Source organism: Thunnus maccoyii, chromosome 7, assembly GCF_910596095.1.
Source record: "Thunnus maccoyii chromosome 7, fThuMac1.1, whole genome shotgun sequence".
NCBI classification, from domain to species: Eukaryota; Metazoa; Chordata; class Actinopteri; order Scombriformes; family Scombridae; genus Thunnus; species Thunnus maccoyii.
Window position 1 is genome coordinate 25,025,275 of NC_056539.1, and position 20,091 is coordinate 25,045,365.

General features: G+C 40.2%; 1 protein-coding gene across 1 annotated transcript in view; it reads right to left on the bottom strand.

Annotated features, from left to right (window-relative positions):
* Positions 1 to 20,091, bottom strand: part of cachd1 (cache domain containing 1) — a 92,834-nt gene that overhangs the window by 21,576 nt on the left and 51,167 nt on the right. Inside the window, exons 4-11 of the mRNA XM_042417329.1 lie at positions 17,609 to 17,715; positions 10,542 to 10,668; positions 8,848 to 8,992; positions 8,468 to 8,684; positions 8,171 to 8,320; positions 3,754 to 4,035; positions 2,754 to 2,903; positions 12 to 135 (exon numbers count right to left, since the gene is read on the bottom strand). Of these exons, the coding sequence (XP_042273263.1) occupies positions 12 to 135; positions 2,754 to 2,903; positions 3,754 to 4,035; positions 8,171 to 8,320; positions 8,468 to 8,684; positions 8,848 to 8,992; positions 10,542 to 10,668; positions 17,609 to 17,715 (1,302 nt within the window). The remainder of the gene's footprint in view (positions 1 to 11; positions 136 to 2,753; positions 2,904 to 3,753; positions 4,036 to 8,170; positions 8,321 to 8,467; positions 8,685 to 8,847; positions 8,993 to 10,541; positions 10,669 to 17,608; positions 17,716 to 20,091) is intronic.

Sequence of the window (20,091 nt, forward strand, 5' to 3'; positions counted from 1 at the left end):
TCCCTTCTCACCTGAGGATATTCTGTCGTACAGCGGGGAATCCTGGGATGTTCTCATAGTGGATGATGTCTGTGTGCAGGGGAGGCTCCGTCATCAGATAGGGCCGTGTTAGTGATGGGTGCATCAGGGTGTAACCTGGGAAATCAACCAGTTGACAACAGCAACATCATTAATTGGTGCTTTTACACCAAACAAAGAAAAACAGGATCTGCATACATCATTAAAACAATAACGCACCAGCAGCAGATAAATTGGTGGTCACTAACAAACAAGGGACACGTTCATTTCAATTCATAAAATTGACAGTCTAGTGTGAAATAAAATAAATCAATGGAGAATAAAAATGTGTGTACGTGTGGCCAATTTCCAGAAGTGATATGTGTGAAATACAACTAGTTAAAGCAGCAGCAGCATCTGAATCTGATTCTGCAGCGCTGTGTTCGCTACAGAGTCACAGCATCAACCGAAGAGGGAACCGTGCAGTTTAATGCTGCTTTCTCCCCCAAAATCTGAAATTCCACTGAGCGGCACAACAGAAATAATAACCTTCAAAGTGTTCCAAAGGCGCTCAGTCGCAAACAGTACTCTCTAATAAGAAAGTGTAGTCCCGTAGTAAACACAGCTCTTAACAGCAGTGGTAATCATTCTGGGAGAGAGAAAGCCCTAAAGAAACACAGAATTGAAAGCCCATCTGTGTTCAAGGGAGTAAACAAACAAAATACCATGTGCTTTTACTCAGTTCTAATAACATTGTGTGTATTTAGTGAGAAAAAGAGGGTCTATATTTATCAGAGAAGCAGCAGATTCCAAAAAAAGTCACAATTCCTACAAGCTTTCCATGCAAAAATAAATCCCACATACTCATCTACTATTTTAGCTTCAGGTCCGGAAGCTTCTTGTCAGCTGAGTATTTACCTAAACTCTAATTGGCAGCAGACGATTTGCATGCCGGCTAATAACTTTAATAGGAGTCATTTGTCAATGTTTACCGAGTTGCTGCGTTAATAGGCCGGTGCAGTAATAAGCTATAATTTGATGGCATATTTATTACAATAACAAACATTTTAGAGAGAGAGAGAGAAAAAAAAAAGAGACTCTTTGAATGGCACAGCAGAGGAGCGGAACTCGCACAGCTGCAAAAACTCACTCGCAATAATTGGGTTTTGGTTTGCTTAAAAATTCTGATGGTGGCTAACACTCGTGCAAACCATTTGAGTCAGTAACTGTGCCCATGTTTTATAACTTTCCTCCACCTCTTTCTCCTTCTCCCACCTTCCAAAATCTCCTCTCCTCCACATGTTCTTCTTCCCACCTGCTCTTCACTTGCTCCTCATCAAATCTCCAACCAAACTTTACCTTCAGCTTCAGGTTTTTTTTTGAATTCTCCCTCCTTCTTGCCTCCAAACAGCATTGCATTGCCCACACCAAAAACCTTCACAAATTAAGTCTGGTTGTTTTGTTGTTGTTTTTTTGAACCAGTCAAATTAGATACATATGCTTTCCCAGTTTTATTATGGTTTGGGCTTGGTGAGTATTCGGTTTCAGTTGGGGTTATTTGAAGTGTTTTCATTAGGGGGTGACATTTTTAAAAGATAAAAGATAAAAAACCGAGTGACACAGTTATGCACAAAGGTGTGAAAATGGCCAGAGCTCTATGCACTTTGCTAACTCTTCTCTCCACATTCCTGACATTCCTACTGTCTGTTTTTACTGCTGAATCGCCCCTGTGTTGGCGGTGATGGCTGCAGTGAGCTTTCAGAGAAGAGACAGAAGGACTGCAACTCGAATTTGGATCAACTTCTGAACAGTCAGGTTGGATTATGAGTTGACAGGTACTCTCGCTTTACCTCCCCCTCTATATTACTGAATGAAACCCTTAGATCTGCTATGAAAGACATACCAATAAAAGTAATATTTATGTGTGTGCCATATAAATGCAATGAAAACCTAGTTCTCATTTTATTTTAGTTTCCTTTTAAATACCTAATTTTCATCTTAGATTTGCAGGTCGCTTGGCAGGAGGACAATGCCACCAAGAGCAGTGTCACCTTTTTTTTCAGCCAATATTACTTAGTATAAGTAACAGAACCAATCTGTAGTTATAGTTTCATTTAGCTAAAGCCTGTCCATTAATGGCACAGTTCTTCAGGCCAACAGAGCACAGCCTACCTGTTGCACAGCACCACTTCAGTCAAGACCACCTCAGCTGAGGCCAAGACAAACCAGGACCGGACATGAGCACTACCGCCCGGCACTGTGGCAACGCACTGAGGCATGGCTCAAGAGAGAATGAAATGCCAAAGAAATGCCAGAGCTACCTAGAAGATGTCAATTAAATCTAATAAGGAATAATGGCTTTGGAAGATGTTGAGACAGACAAAATAAAGTGTAATTCCATTTGTATGTTAAACAAGAACACCAAAACACATTCTTTTCCCACCATTTGGAGCTTTTCTCTATGGTTATGACTAATAAAGATTGATACTATGAATAGGCGCAGAGATGTAGGTCGTATGTTTTTTGTTTTGTTAAAGGCTTAGAATTCTAATTTTGTTCATTTTGCTGACCACAAGTTACCATTAATGGAAGGGAATTTGGAAAAAGAGCACCATTTCTCTGCAGTAGATAACCCTGCTAATTCTTATGTGATGAAGAACATGAGTTTGTGCATGTGTGGGAAAGTCCTGCATCCAAAAAAAATATTTGCACTGGAGCGGATTACTAACACATGGCCTGTCTTCCATGGGACTGACCTTTGTTGTCAATGAGGAAGGTGTATGAAGCCAGAGAGTCTTGGTAGTAGGTGACATCCTCCAAGATGTAGGCAAGATTCACATCCACCCCGACTACGCCCAGGAGCAGGTTACCAAAATAACACGGCCGGCTCACAGTCATAATAAAGCCTGGAGAAACAAGAAAGATGTGAATGAAGTTCATGCAACAGCTCAGATTAGCTGATTACTCATCTGAACTGTTTCATTTGACTTCTAGTAAGTGTTTATTAGCCTGGCTCCAGACTTCGAAACGGTTCAAATGTTACGCTCATTAACAGCTGATTCCCCAGATGGAAAAATAAAGCGAGCCAATCGCAATTTTGTTGGCTGAAAAAGCAGGGATGAGTCAAACATGACAAACATTAACTTAACTATTCTAAGTAACTGCAAATGAAGTTTTCATGTCAACTGAAAAAAAATGTTGGCAGGATGGATACGACACACTGTATTTGCAATTGAGTGTTTATCAGGCTACGTGTTTCTTACCGTTTACCCAAATGTAATACTGATTAATTCATGCAGTTGCAACAATAGGTCAATTAGTCAATCAAGAGAAAATTAATCAGCAACTGTTGGAATAATAATGGAATAATTGTTTTAATCATCTCATAAGCAAACATGCCAAATATTTGCTGGATTCAGCTTCTTAGATGTGAAGATTTGATGCTTTTTTTCGTCATATATGAAAGTAAACTGAATATTTTTGGGTTTTGGGACTGTTAGTCAGACAAAACAAGACATTTAAAGAAAATTATTTTTGACATCTTACAGACAAAATTATTTATCGATTTATCAGATTAATCAATAATGACAATAATTGTTAGTTGCAGCCCTATATTTATGTCAATTTAGTTCGCTTTGACTGAACTCATTGCAACTTGTTATGGATAGAAACCTCAATGATCTTGGCTATAATCTAAAATATCAAATTAGTCCAGACCGAAGTTCTTTTCAATCCAGTTGGGTCCAGAGTACTCACCGTCTCCCATGGGGTCAGCATAGGGCAGGCTGAAACGGGCCAGGTCGATCATACGGTTGGGTAGGTTGATGTAGAAGCGACCCACTGTCGTCTCCAGGTTGCTCAGTTGGTTCAGCACCATCATGCTGCCCTTCATCACTGGCATCATGGAAGTCCCTGCTGATCCGGACGAGGACGCTACAGAACGGTCTCGGTCAGATGCTCGGTCGACGCCATACTTCACCGAATTCTGCTCCGCAAGGTCCCTCAGGAAGGCCAACTCCTTCAGACCTGTTACTCCCTCTGAAGGAGGAAGGAGCGAGATAGAGATCGAGTTAAGAAAAGGGAGAGTGAGACGATGACAGAATTTGTCTGATTTAATTGAGCAGTAATATTAAGAACAAAACTGTAATTGATGGCATGGCTGAACCTCTACTGAACAGGGTAATTGTGCAAATAAAAGAGGAGGGAAGGGGGGGTTTGGAAGGACATAGAAAGCTCTTAACTTAAGAGCACATGACTCAAATTCCTACTATAAAAGGCGGTTTTCCCACTGTTCTCTTTCCCCTCTAGCAGTAAAAAAGAAATTCTTTCAAGGAGTTAGAAAAAGATATTACACTCCTGCCACCAAACAGGGGCTGGATTCAACAAGATTCTTGAGATGAGAGGTTGAGAACAATTAAACTCATGCAGTTCACATGGCCAAGCAGTGAATTGCTTGCATAGAACAGGATCAGCAAGCTTTGACTACTCAACACCACTCTGACTTTAGAAGGAAACTGATTTATGGTCAGCAGTTCAGAGATATTTCAAATATGCAGGCCCTGACTTGTGATTCTGCATTGTGATCTCTATAGGCTTTATTTGTACAATCCTTCAAATCTGCCAAACACAACTGTCATATGTCAAACTTGGAGATCATGACACAAATAAATCCCTCATCACTTTTAAGAAACTCTGCAGCCGAGATGTTAATGCACACTTCAGATATTAGACTCAGATTTTATCTTTCCAAGCCTCTAAAGGTCATTTAGAGGGTACTGAATAACCATGACTGGCCCCCACAGCTGTCACCTGGACCATTTGGCATCCCATAACCTATTGGGAAGGATAGAGCGCAGAATGTCTGCCAGTATCCAATCATTGACTGGATTACAGCAGAATCCCTATTTAATGCCAAGGCTCTGCTCTGTTAATCATCACGCTGGGCAACTGACGGGGGGCAATGTCATCATGGGTGGCAATGTCAAACGAGCACAAGGGAGAAATCTCGCTGACAGCACAGGTTTCTGTTTACCTTCTGTTTACCTTCTGAGGGAGTATCTTCTTTCTAGGATGGATATGATAGTCTTCACAGACCAAAAGTATTCTTTCAGTAATCTGAAAGGGTACCCTTCAGAATTTTTGAGTCAGTGAGCGGACAGATTTGTTTATAGTTGGCATTTCTCACCAAATCATACTTTGTGCATCTTTGAGGCCTAAAAAACATATAAAAACATATGCAAAGGCCATTTTTTTGAATATTTTGAGACCTACATTGTTGTAGATAATTTGCCAACAGACTGTGAGGAATTAATATGAACTGGACAACAGCTGAATAATAATTGAATAACTTTATGGGCTATTAAAGGCTATTTTAGAGGTAATTATGTTGAACTTTGCATAGCCAGTCTGTGCTGCATCTACAGTACATATCAGTATGTGAAGTAATCCATCATCACCCACTTACTCAATCTGTCTGAGCTGTGTTCCTATTAGTGTTTCAACTACCTAGCCAAGATTAAAAAAAACAAAACACACAAGTTTGAGAGTAACTTCAGAGGAATTAGGGGAGATAAAAAGTCTAACCTGTGTAATAATATTCAAACAACTCATGTTTATAGTCTAAGCTTTATTTCCTGTCATAACCCCACCTCTACCTCCATTGGTGTTCTATAAATATGGTCTGTGGTGCAAAAAAAAGGTTGGCTGCCAGTTTTCTTCCTCCCTGTCTCTTGCTGCAGCATTGCTACATTTCTTGGCATTACATCAACCAATTGTTGATTTGTGGAAGAGCATGAAAATACTTTTGTGTAACCCTCGTGCTTGTACATATATAGTCATTGCGTGTGCTAGTAGGGTCCGTGATTGAAAACAAAACAGGGACCGGAAACATTACTCTGAAGTGTATTTGGAGGTCAAAATCTCTGCACGTTACCTTAACGTGGACTGAACTGATGAGAAATCGAACCCGGTGCTGTTAACCGCCTTGAAATATCTATAATGAAAGGGGTCAAATCTCTCAAATCTAAACTAGAGCTGAAACAATTATTGGATCAGTTAAATGAAAGAAAAGTCATCCACAAAAATTCAACAAATGATAATAAATGGTTTAATTCCAGTTTCATTTTGGGCTCTGGAAAATTGTGATGGGCATTTTTCTGTTTTCTGTGTTTTTTGTCATTCTATAGACTAAATGTGGTTTTATGCTCTGCCAACCAGTCAAGTTGCAGTTTACATCCATGTCTGTCCAGACTCATAATATTTGTAGTGAAGATTTTGAAGGAATTTAATAAAAGGTATTAAGTGTATTTTCCCTGTATATGTTCACATTCTTGGCCAAAGTGCTGATTCTGATAGAACACAACGTTGTAGCCATGAAAGTAGACGATGCTTCAGATATGGATGTTGCTGCAAAGAAGTTACAAATTCTAAAACGTGGACACTTCACACATATCTTCAACCGGGCAGCACAGAAGATCTAAACATTCACCCCAGTTTCAAGGTGAGCACCCATTCACCAATTCAGTATCTGACCAAATGTGAAATATGGTGACAATCTCCCCTTCTGTTCCAGAGTTATGGTGTTGAATAATGGCCAGAAAAGGGTTTTTGCAGAACATTAGGATGTCACAGTAATGTTAACCTTTGACCTTTTGGATATAAAATGTCATCACTTCATAATTTTATCCTATTAGACATTTGTGTGAAACTTTGTCATAATTAGTGTATGAATTCTTGAGTTATGGCCAAAAACGTGCTTGTGAGGTCAAAGTGACCTTAATCTTTGACCTTTGACCACTAAATCTAATCAGTTCATCCTTGAGTCCAAGTGGACGTTTGTGCCAGATGTTATGAAGTTCCCTCCAGGCGTTTCTGAGATATCGCATTCATGAGAATGGGACAGACGGATGGACGGACAACCTGAAAATATAATGCCTCCTGCCAAGGCTGTCGCTGGTGTGGAGACATAAAAACACAAGTATGTATGCAAAATATAATCAGTAAGTAGGCTCAACATGTAGGGTAGAAACTAATAGAAAATATATTGTCATTTACAGGGCAGCAGTTTATTCTAGTAACCATACACTGGTGTGGGTGGTGGGCATCTCATCAGTGCAAACATACACACACACACACACACACACATACACACACACACACACACACACACACACACACACACACACACACACAACTCTGCATTATACTGCCAAAGGACTGCTGATCTCCTTGAACAATCAGCACTTCACATTTGGCAGGGGATGCAGGGAATAAGACACGCACACCCATAGCGGGCCTTTCAGCTGCATGCGACAGCATCAGCAACAAAACAAATGCTTTTTTGGATATGCAATGCTAATAAACTCAGAGGACATTAGATTTCTGCATCCTTTTCATCATGGAGTTCTTTAAACGAGCAAGGTCCTCTGTCAGTCACACACAGAGTGAGCAGTACACCCTTTGAAGTCTCACTCTCTCCTCTCTTAGATGTACCTAATTTCCATTCTCTGATGCAAAAATGATTTGTATTAATGGTGGACTAATGCATGCACAGCAGAGGTGATTGTTTGTGTGTGTGTGTGTGTGTGTGTGTTGCAGAGGGAGGAGGGAATTAGAGGAGACAGATGGATGGACAAGGACAATAAAAGAGGAAAAGGAAGCATACACACCACACCAACACACACCCACGCTGAAAACAAAAAGCCTTTGAGGTTTCTGAGCACCTCTCTAACCTTCAGTCTTCTCGTGAGCACATTGTATCCAAGAACAGAGAGAGAGGATATCTAACAAACAGAAACAGCTCCCAGAAAAAGCCAAACAGGAATGAAGCTCCGGATACAGTACGTGCAGAGCAAGAAAAGAAATCAACATTTTAAGTGGAGAACATGTAACACTCGTAGAGAGCCAAAAAGCGGTCTACGTTTGACGCACTTCATTTGGCCTATTTTAAACAGCAGACACATACAAAAGCGGCAAACACTTGTGCTTTTACTTTGAAACTTTCTCATTTTTGATCCAGCACTATATAACAGTCCAAATAGTAAGTAAAATGCTACTCTCTCTCTCTTTATTAAAATGCAATTTGGGCTCTTTTGGTTCTAAATAAAAAAAAAACACCTTGTAATCATCAAATAAAAAATAAATAAATGAATAAATAAATATATGAGTGACCTACCATTCATGAGAGCGTAGGTGAGGATCATGACAGAGTTGTTGAGGTGTCTGTTCTCCTCTCTGACCACACTGAGTGTCGCTCTCTTCTCCTGCTCCGAGGACTCTCGAGACGTGATACCAGACGACAGGTAGATGATCACCATGTCTGTGGCTGGTAGAGGATGGGAACACAAATAAAAGCGCACAAATTAAGCTAAAACAACAGGGGAGCTGATTGCTGGCAGCACACAGAAAACTGATTCCTGAAAGTGCAGCGTTATCACAATTTCACTGATTTTTTTTCTTCTGTAGTTCTTACTGGTACTCTGCTTGCTGAGGCTGGTAGTGTTGCGGAGCAGCTGGAAGGCCTTCTGGAAGCCCGCTGCGTGCTGTGTGGTACCGTCAGAGGCTTTGATGTTGGAGATGAAGGTGGTCATCTTCCTCTTGGTCTCGCTGGTGGCTGGAGACAGCAGGCTCTTATAGCACTGGTCCAGAGAACAGGAGCGAACCGTCTCTGCCACGGACAGGATGGAGATCTGCAGAGGAGGGATGATGAGATTGAGTAATGAACAAAACAGCTGGAGTAACAGATGTTATCAAAAAGTTGGTGTTCCAGACGCTTTTCCTTTTGAGAATGTTCTGCAAACCTGTAAACTTCTAAATATGGATATTTCTTAATAAAAGGACTGTTTCACCAACCTTGTCGTGTTCATCTATGGCGTTTAGGATGACCAGGGCAGAGTCCCTGGCAATCTGTAGTTGGGTGTCAGTTACCGACGCTCCGTGGTCCACCATCACTACGATGTGTTTAGACTGGGGACGCACTGCAGACACATACACAGGCCTGCAGGAAACACACACATGAATACACACGAACATGCATGACCACGAATCTCAGTTAAGACAATATTAAGACATACTGTAAAAGCTTTTTTATAGAGCTAATAAATGCTAAAATTAACAGATAAACATACAGATTAAAGTATTTTACATGTGCAAACAAAACACCTGTAAGTGTCTTTGTCTTTCATTCTCATCCTTCACTCATTAAGTTTTGTCAGAGGAGTCTTTCCCTCAGCCTGGAATCTCAGTTTTCACAAGAGATTCCCACCAGCCTAATGTTATTTTTGGTGGAGGTTCAACACTTTCTCCATTCCATACTGTCACTGCTGAGTTATTAATCCAAAACCATGTGTTTCAAATCTTACACCTACAGTATATAGGAAACCTTCAAGCTTCAAAAGTTACCACTGGGTTGTTACTTTTCAGTTCATGTGTTTTGGGGTATAAAATAAGATTTCAGTAGTTTGTCTGGCCTCATAAGGTCATAATAACATAACTAACTTTCTGTATTAGTATGACTTTATTATGGGCCGTGAGTGTTACAAAGATTTACAATCTCTGTTGGCTAGTTGGCAGCATGGTCAATTTACAAAAAGCTATGTGACTCACTGTTGGCCTGCTGTTAGTGTAATAACGGGTCTAAATCTATTATTTTGTGTAATCACAGCAATGCAAGGAGAGTATTGATGAGTTACCTCATTAGTCTTCCTTCTAACTTATTTTCGAGCTATATTTTCAATATGTTATAATCTGTGTGTCATTGTATCTGTTAATGTATGTGCATTATCAGCTGTGTGGGGCACAGAGGGGTGCAGAGGATCGGAGGGTCAGCGCCTGTGTGTGTGGTCCGCTGGACAAGGACACACTAACACAGGGTGGAGAAGCAGAGTGATGTACTCACAAAGCCTCATTCACAGTTGAAACAAGCCAGGCAACGTCATTTCTCTCATGGCTGTACGCCAGCTCACTGACTCAAATAGCCAGAAAAAAAAATCCGAAAGACACGATTTTTTTTTTTTTTTTTTTTTTATAGAATTGAGAGCCAATGCGAAATGCTTCAGGGAGCAAGGGAGAGACAAAGAATATAGAAAGAAAAGATGAGAGAGAAAGAGGCGTCTTTCAGCGGTGGTCACATAAAAACCCACAACACTGGAGGTGTGAAATTCCAACAGGCTTTAATGGTACAGAGCTACATTCCTGACAAGGGCATGTGTGGTCAGGGTGTGTGAGGGCAGCATGCCATTAACATGCCCTCTGGGCCACCCCACAGCAACTGGCATAGAGGAGGGGTGAGGATGAGGAGGAGGAGGAGGAGGAGGAGGAGAGAGGGTGGCAAAGGGTGAGAGCAATGTGGGGAGGAATGAGTTGTTATGGCTTTAACCTCAGCCAGCTTATTCTGGTATGGTATTCTGTAATGTGAGTAATATCTGTTGACAAATTGTATGTATGGTGTTAACTTTGAGCTTGGTTGTTGTGTCTCTTTCCCATTAGAACAACTGGATTACAACCAGAGAGAAACAAATGAAAAGTAAAGAAAGGTTGCTTTATACCTGCTGCGGTGCTCGTAACTTCCTTTACAGTGGAATTTATGGGCAGGGAACACAGTGAAGATGCCCTCCTCTGAGCTGAAGTACTGCCATTTTATACCCGGGTTGGACTTCAGGTTGTCTGCCAAAACTGCAAAAGAGAAAGACAGAGAGGGAACAGCAAAAATTATTAATAAGAGCGAAGGACAGCGACAGAGAAAGGAAGGGAGAAGAGGATCAGGATAGGAAAAACCAGCGAGAGGTGGGATGATGGAGGAAATGGGAAAGGCTGTTGGGAAGGAGACTGAGGAGTTCAGTACTTTGTGTTTAGATTCAACCTTTGATGTGGCCGAGAACCACACAGCCTCAAAACATCTTTCAAGAGGGAGACTTTTTTGAGTTCAGAGGTTAACTGTGATTCCTGTGTGAGAAAACACTCACATGACAAGATCAGTCCAAAAAACACATTCCATGTGTCTGTACGTCACCCTCAGCACTGGACTAATATCATGATATTCAACTGTTAACAATTACTATTGCTTGCTTTCTGTCTTACTGTCTACTTGTTATTTACCCGTCAGCTTGAGCTGGGGGAGGAACCTGTGCTCTTTTGATCTTGTAAAGCTCTTTGAGACATTGTATGTGATATTGGACTTCAATGAACTTGATTTATATGTACACATTTGAGAATATTATATTACACATTGTCATGATGATGATATAATTGTAGAGCTGCAACAATTCGCCAATTAATTGATTACATTTAGTCGATTGACACAAATTGTTTTGATAACTGATTAATTGTTCCAGTTATTTTTCCAGCAAAAAAGATTTGATGGTCCCAGTTTTTCAAATGTGACGATAAGCTGTTTTTCATTGTCGTATATGATGATGAAGTGAATACCTATACTCTGAGAAATCGTGAATGAGAATTTTCACTATTTTTTTTTAACATTTCATAGCATAAAAAAAGCCTGTATGCCATATCTAATAGGCACATTTTTGGATGAACCCAAGTACCACCCCCTAGTTGCACCTTTCTAGTTAAGGGACCAAATATGGTGTCACCCATGTCCCTTCTTGGACAACGATTGGCCTGAAACCACATGACCATATATCCAACCCATCTTTGTAGATGTCCCATTGGCTGATATGTGTCTATTTGTATATGATTGGTTGTCTTTTATATATATATTTTTTACCTTTTTTCATACCCAACTTACTTTATTTAATTGGTGTTTGTAATGCATTTTACGATGACCCTGATGAAGGCCACAAGCCGAAACGCGTCGGTCAACTAATAAAGTTGTTCTTCATACTACAAGTGTTGTGTTGAGTTCTCATCTCTCTTTATAGCATGAAAACAATCAATAAAATAATTATTTTCAATAATGATAATAATGGTTAGTTGCAGCCCTACATAACTATGTGTATCTTTAGTTAAATCCCAGTATTATGTAGATTGGAATAACTTCTCATGCTCAAAATGAGAATTTGCACTTAAAACAGGTTGAAGTGGAAACATTGTCTTGTCTTAAATCAGGTGATCTCCATTAACCATGTGTGTGAGCTGCTGCATAGAAAATACTCTAACTTGTCTCGTGTGTTGTTTTTCTGTAACTGGCCTTTTCACAGCTATTCAGATCCCTGCAAGCATTTTATAGTGACCGGACATAAAGTACAGTATACACATGTACTCTCACAGAATAAGTTTAATCAAGCAAAAAAAAAAAGCATGAGCTACTAAACCACAGTGATTTTGATCTGTGTGTCATAACAGTGTCTGCAGGCCGAGCTAAAACAACTACAACCTCTGCAGAGACACTGAGCTTAACTGTATTTGCTCAACACTAACAGACAGATTTTTACTGGGTCACAGAGTCAACAGTATCTTCACAGAGATCCCATCACAAAGCCAGCAACTTCCTTTCCGCTCACTGCAACACAAAACGGCCTTTCACAAAGAGGCGATGGGGGGAGGGAGGCACAATTATAGAAACTTTGGGCCTTTAACCAGACAAACAGCTACAACGGAGAGGGAAGAATCAGAGCGTAGCCATCAAAAGTAGGCTTCATTAAAATTAAACGAAACAATAATGCAACTGTTAAAACAACTTTAACACTTAAAATACAGGAATGCAGATTGGGCAATCACCTTAAATCCTAAATTCTCAAACAGTATACCAAGTTAACTAATCTTACGCATATAGATTAACATATTAGAACACATCACGTTTGGTTGCAACCTAAATAGATTAAAAATCCAGCACAAATCCTGTTAGGATGCAAATTAGATAGCAGGTTGGAACAGTTCAGAAACTCTAGCTATATGTCTATCATACATTTCTCTTTTGTGTCTTTGCTTAAATCCTGCTAACCACATGAGATTTCTACCTTTTTTCTCCCCTAGAAATTAATAAATGTCATTTTAGGAGAATTAATGGTTTGATTTAGTTAAATAGTACAGTGTTTGATTTCTTGCTGCTAATAAATATTCATTGTGGTTTCTGCATCTCATTAGCTGCCGTATGCGTCCACCAGCTATTTTGCCAATTAGCCGACTATTTGTTACTTTCTGGATGGGGGTTCCTCCTTAGCCTGGGGATGGATTTTCAAATGTCTTTATAATTAAGTCCACGGTGTTTGCCAGACATGCTAACCACCATTCTTGCATGTCAGCTGGTTCTTAATAGTCCCAAAATGTGGTTCTTGGCTTGTGATCACATTGAATTAATCGCCTGCTAAAGAGAACCTGTTTGACCTTTTCCACCCTTCCAGAAATATTACGGGCCAAAGGCGAATTTTTTCTATGGGAGGGGTGGAAAATCATAAGTCAAATATTCGACTAACACTAAAAATCCAAAACAAATTGAATATATACACAAACAGGTCACAGAATAACCGTGAAACCTTCCATCTGCCAAACATTATAAACAATACCAAAATGCACCTTCGGCTACATTTACTTTGGCGTAGTATCACTTTTCCTGCACTGTAGCACAACGTGGTCGCCCATCATACATCATCCCTGCCCAGTCACTCCATCCGTCTCTGAGGCTCATATAAACAGGAACCACTCAGTTGTGTTGACAGTAGAAGAAGGGCTCTGTATATATCTGTCAGACTATAGTGCTCCACTCTGCCACCAATGTTTAGAATCTACCAGAAAAAGATGGACAAGCCAAGAAATAGGACCCAAATGACACTCATTTCCTGCAACATTACAACTCTTGACTATTTACAAATAACTCAATTTGATTCATCTGCATCAACATGGATACATAAACACACCGAATATACAGCTTGAAGCGTTGCATGAAAATAATCCATATACAGACACATCAAAAGAATGTACTCAAAGTGCCACACAAGTGCATCTCCATTCTGACCTACTTTAAAAGCTTTGTTTTATGAATGGGGCTAGTGATAGCCCGATGGTAGCTCACTCTCCATCTCTTTCACTCTATAACAGACACGAGCGGTAACATATACCATACATAGACACTAAAGTGAGCATCTGTATGCCACATGTGGTGTGACTATTTTCACTCTCATCACATTATTTTCAAAGTTAAAATCTGCCCTCATGTGATTTACAACATGAGCAGTACGCTGTAAAATAAAAAGTTAACTTCACATAAGTTGAAGCTGAATCAAACATGCAATAACAGATATTTTGGCTACTTGAATAAAGCGGAAACAAGCTTCTTTTTTAAGCTACATTAGTATTCACTCAGAGTTATGTTTTTGGCCACTTGATGAATCCAATATTCACTCTACTTTTAACTCTGTTTTGGTCCCGACTTACTTCTGAGGGAAATAATGGTCTCTTTAGCAGCTAAGTGCTCCACTATGTTCACTAGATATTTGCCAACTTTGTCCGTCTTCTCTTCGGTGATGGGCAGGAAGGGTTCAGTGAGTTTTTATCTATTTTTAGGGCTTTTTTTTTTTGTTAGCTAACTGCAACGTGTCCTCCAGAAACCATTCAAGACATATGATGGCTGAAAATGAGATGGACAGAAAAAAAGATTGGAGGAAAAAAAAGCAAATCGGAGGTAATTCAACATCCCCAAACTAGAAGAAACACTGCAAAAAGGCAAAATGGATGGTTGAGAAAAGATGGATAAAAACTAGTCCTCTAATCACACAGCACTTAGTCATCCTTCATATGTCTTTTCACTCCTGATGCATCTTTCTCCTATCATCCCCTTCCTCCCAAAAAATGATACAATCACTCCAATTATTATTTCAATCAGCTCTCGCCCCTCCTTTTTTTCCCCTCTCCATTCATCATTCTCTCCCTCTCGGCGGGCCTCCTGCGAGAAGCACTCGTACGAACAGATTCGCTCTCAAAATGCACATACGAGCGATTTCAGAACATTCGCGGCATTCATCAATTTTCTCGTATTTATTCTGTTTACCATATTTTCATCATCATGGCTGCCAATTTACTGAAAGGTTTTTTGGATTGTGTAATTTTTATTGGCAGATTTTGGCATGGCAACTTCTACATTTCAGTAGTTACCAGGAAACTTCTCTCATTCAGACAGCTGCCTTCTGTCTCTCTGCAGTTTTCTGCCCAGCATCATCCTGGGCTGCAGCTGACAGTCTAACATCACCTGTAGACTTTAATATTCTCTAATATCTCATGTCAAAGCATTGCCTCGTTATTTCTGTCACAGTGCAGAGCTGCTCTGATGACACGTCAGCTGGATTCAATAGTTTCTAATTGTTTTGGGTCTCCTTCTACTAACACTCCTACATTTTTGTCCACTGATTTCTGAAAGCAGGATTTGAAAGCTGCGCAGTGTTTTTACCCTTTGGGAACTTTTTTTGTGAATGAAACTCGCCCACAATTGGAGCCAAACACGGAGCCTTATATGGCAATTTTAGGGGCGTGGATAAGGCTAATTATCACATCTCATGAACGCGCACCTCCTCGCGAACAGGTGGCTTTCATCAGGCTGAAATGAGCGATTTACGACAAGTGCAGGCAGTTAAGAGGTGTCTGATGAATCCGAGTTGGAACACTCATACAAGCAAACCTCACAGAAAAAAAAAAGTAAGAGAGTTTTAGGATAAAAATACGAAAACGTTCTTGCACGAGGCCCGTTTATCCCACACCCGCTCCCTCCCTTTCCTCTGTAGCTGCTTGTTTAGACTGGGCTGAGACAAATGGGAGAGAATGAATACGCCGGGAGCATGAAGGTCAAGGAGGGCTGAGTGTGAGGGACAGGGAGAGGAGAGGGGAGGAGGAGGGGTAACTTGAACTTGCCGTGACTGGCTTGTAAGGAAAATAAAACAGCGGCGATGGTGATGTGTTATGAATGGCAGTCATTATGAATGGTTTGCAGAGAGAAGAGCAGGCTGGGATGTTTGGAAAAAACAGGAGGTGGGGTGGGGGCAGCAATGGGATGGCAAGAAGAAGAATAATGATATTGAAAGTTTCCCATAAAAAGGGGACTAAGAGAGGGGCAACCACAATACCCAGTCTGCCATGGTGGAGTAAAGGGTTCAGTATGTTTCAGTGTTGTTTAAACACGTCTGAAGCAAAAGTGTTTATAACTGTTCACAACTGGACACATCTGGCCAATCAATGGGCAAAGCAAGCATGACTGTCAGATTGGCAGTTTTGGAAAGTTACAAAAATTGTTGGACGCATCCCTACCAATTCTAGCATTGGAAAGGTGTTTGGGGAGGAGTATACCTGACAATGTTTGTGGATCAGACAAGCAAGAGTTCTCTTGACAAGAACTAAAAAAGCAAAACTTTGCCACCGTTTTGTGTTATTTTGCGATATACTGTTGTAAATAAGCTAGCCAGGAACAACAACTTTTTTCCTCCCTGAATTAATCTAAAGGTGCCAACCAGCTCCACAAACCAAATAGTTTTAGGTATTAGATTACAAATGGATATGTTTTGGTTGGAGCGTTCATTAGCATGCGGGTGAGCAGGGCCTGACAAGACAAGTAATAGAGAAACAGAGCCCTTCCCATTGTAGTTATGTGGAATTTGACAGAGATTCGAGTCTTGGTTTGTGTTTGACTTTGGTGGTTGAAGTGATGCTTTCATGCAGAGAAAGGTGGTGATGGGTAAAACTAGCAGAAACTAATGGGATTTGACAATTGCATGATCTCACAAATATTATGGGGATTGGTTGAATTAGCATTCATTCTTGTGATCGATTTGCGAATTCCTGGGGGGAATTGCGTTTTGGACTGCCCCTGGGAAGGTTACCAGAAAGAAGGGAAAATGGTGAAATATTCCAGGAAATACAAGCCTGTATGTGTCACGAATGCATGTAATACAGCTTGATGTTTCTTCTCTGGAAGCAGACAGAACACATCGCTAAGCAAGCAATGGCAACAGAACAGGAAAACCAGCAGGGGAAAGTTGGCCTTTGCCCGATTTTTAGTCAGTTTAGTCCATTTTTTTTCGTAATCAAATGCAGGCTGACATGTGTGGTGCAGACACATGCGGGTTTTACATGGTTATAATCTGTAATGTACTTCTGCAATCTTGAGCTTCAATAAATGTAATGTGGGAGCGGTGAGAACCCGATCAAACGGTTTTCCATTGCTCTTTCTAATATGATTTGTGTGGAGGATGTTGAGGTTACTTGTCTGTGCTATTACAATATGAACAAATTTTCATTTGAGGTAATGTGAGGACAGAAACAAGGACAGAACTGATACACCACAGCGACCGGGTGATAAAACCACATATTACCTGAATACAACTGCAGATTTCAAAGTCAAACTAAGAGCATTTGATATCAGGCTATAAAAAAAAAGCATTTTAAAATCAAAGGGAGGAAAAAAAAAACCAGAGACAGAAAGAGAAAGGGAAGAAAGTGAGATTTTCATCTCAGATTAATTTTCTCTCCTTTTTAACATTTCAGAAGATGAAAAAAGATAATACAACTTGTTAATTAAAAATGGTTGCCATGGCAATTGCAGTTAAATTATTCACCATTTGGTGTATAAACTTTAAATGGTGTAAGCTGTGTGTGTGTCCATAATAAAAAAATCTTTCTGCTTCATGTGCTGTGTATGTTTGTGTGTGTGTGTGTGTGTGTGTGTGTGACAAACCTGAGTTGAGGTCTCGTCCAGGGTTGAAAGCTCGGCTGTTGACGGTGGGTGAAAGTCTGTCACAGCAGATGGTCTTGGAGACGTTGGTATTGAAGTTTCCATCAAACCTAAACACACACAAACAGGCAACATTTGAGAATTTATAGAGCGTGTCCAACTCATTTGTTGGTGGAGCAGCTCTGGCTTTTCTCTCAGCACTAACAGATTTACTACTCCGCTGCTTTATGTCCAATAAAACCTAACTCACAGGTTTGCACATACCTCTGACTTGCGGTAATGTTGACGTTAAAGCTATTGACATCAACGTGATGTATGTGAATTGTGATGGAATCTACGTGAAACCATGAAATTAATCAAATTACACAAAACATCTGTTGGAACTTTTACACATTGCTTGTTTCATTTGAGCTAAATTGTATCATTGGCTATATCATCTGTTGCCCAGGCCTCATATTAAAGTCGGAGTTATGGCTAGTGAATAATATTTTCCATGGAAAAACTGCTTGAATTCTGCTTTTCCCCCAACAAAGCTCATATCCAGTTCCCTGAATACATCTGAATGTGATTGTAAGAAGGGCTCAACGCTTAATTCAATAATTCAAATCATGTGTCACAGAGCCACAACTCAAACTGGCGGTCTCTCTGTCAAAATGGAAATATTTTATTCCCCTTGTGTTATTTTACACAGAACACCAAATGATATAATTATGCTGACAAAACAAAAGTAGCAGTAAAGTCACTGTGTGCCATTGAGCCATTGTGTTCCAGTGGTTATAGTGGTTAATAGAACAGATGGAAAATCTCATTTTGATTATTATGCTGATATTCTCTCTGGTTAACATCATACAAGAGGGGTGTGAAGAGTCATTGCTTAAGCCGTGAGGGTTTGATTTAGGTAGTCAAAGAAAGCCATACATGTGATTAATTGAGCAGCATTTCTTTATTTTTGACACAGTTTGATATACTCATGTGGTAATGCAGTTTAGAACAAGGACTATTTCAAAAACTGTGTTGTACGTGTCTTCAGGTTCTTATAAGAAAATCATAAATATGAAAGCATGTTAGCCTACTAACATTTGCTAATCAGCTAAGGTCGTTAGCTCTGCAGGTAGTTGGTCATAAACATTTAGGAGATAAAAGTGATGAGAACCAGGAAGCTATGATCAGAGAAAAGTCTTGAAGGAATTATTTTACACCAGCGAAGCCAAACAAATACAATCTCAGGGCTGATCGAGAATCTAATTGTTTGCCCGCTCCTTTGTACTCAAGCTTATGTAGGTTATGTTAATGTTATTTTTATTTATTCAAAAATTTCATGCGCCACGGAATTGAAGTCTTTCACCAAACAGTTCATCCTGATCAACCGGGCTGAAAACAGCTGATTAATTGAAACGCAATTAAACAGCATAGTAAGGCAGACAATCATATGTGGGTCACAGCATCTGCAGTGAACACTCTCTAATCTATACCTCTTAAAAGGCCTTAAAGAAGTCAGAGAGAGAGAGAAAGAGGGAGCTAAAGAGACACGGACAGGAGGAGAGTTGCTTGCTCTTGCTTGCTTCATAAGGTTGGCGCTGTGACTGGTCTCCACTAGAAGCACTGGTATAATTTAAATGTATTGTCCTTGAGCATATACACATACCCAAATGTGTTAAAGAGGTGTCAAAATAATGAGATGTGTGTTGCAATCAGCACATCTTAAACACTGCCGCCTTTCTACAAACATTCTCACACGTGACGGATCATTTTTCAGTATTTTGTTTAGTGTTAAGCAACAGTACAAGCAATGTTATTTTAAAATGTTCTATATGTGTGTGTGTTGATGGTAAAGCATGGAGTTCATATATCTGGAGTTAAGAGCTGATAAAAGAGGAGGTATGCAGAGGAGCCGCCTGCTCTGCACTGCACCAAGGCTGCAAGCTTTGATCCTTCCTTCACTCCAACCAGACTCCCCCCACTGGCTTAGCAAACGTACGGACACACATACACTACACACTGGTTGGCTCCCTCGGCTTGCAGACCTGGCACTGGCCCGGTTTGATTGACAGGTGCTGTGATGTGTAGGTTTCGTTTGAACTTCACTCATTTACTGTCCCATAAGGCCAAAGTCATTACTATTCTCCTTCAACCTATTTTGCATAGAAGGGGTGGGCAGGACGCTCAGCAAAATGTGTTCCAGATAAAAAATACATTTGCAGCCGCTTTGAATTCTACATCAAAAAAACACAAGAGAACGAGAGAGAGAGAGGGAGAGAGAGAGAGACGGAGAGAGCAGGGAGGAGGGCTTCGATTCTGATCAGACATCTTAATGAGGGCAGACAAATCTGTTCTGCAAAAAGGGTGGACTCATCAGACACAAGCACAAACAAGCTGGATTTGATTTGCCAAATATAAAAATAATTGTGTTAGCCCAAACTCTTATTCATGAATGTTACAGGACCTCTGCACAATGCTTTAAATAATTCTTCCATTAGATATGCATA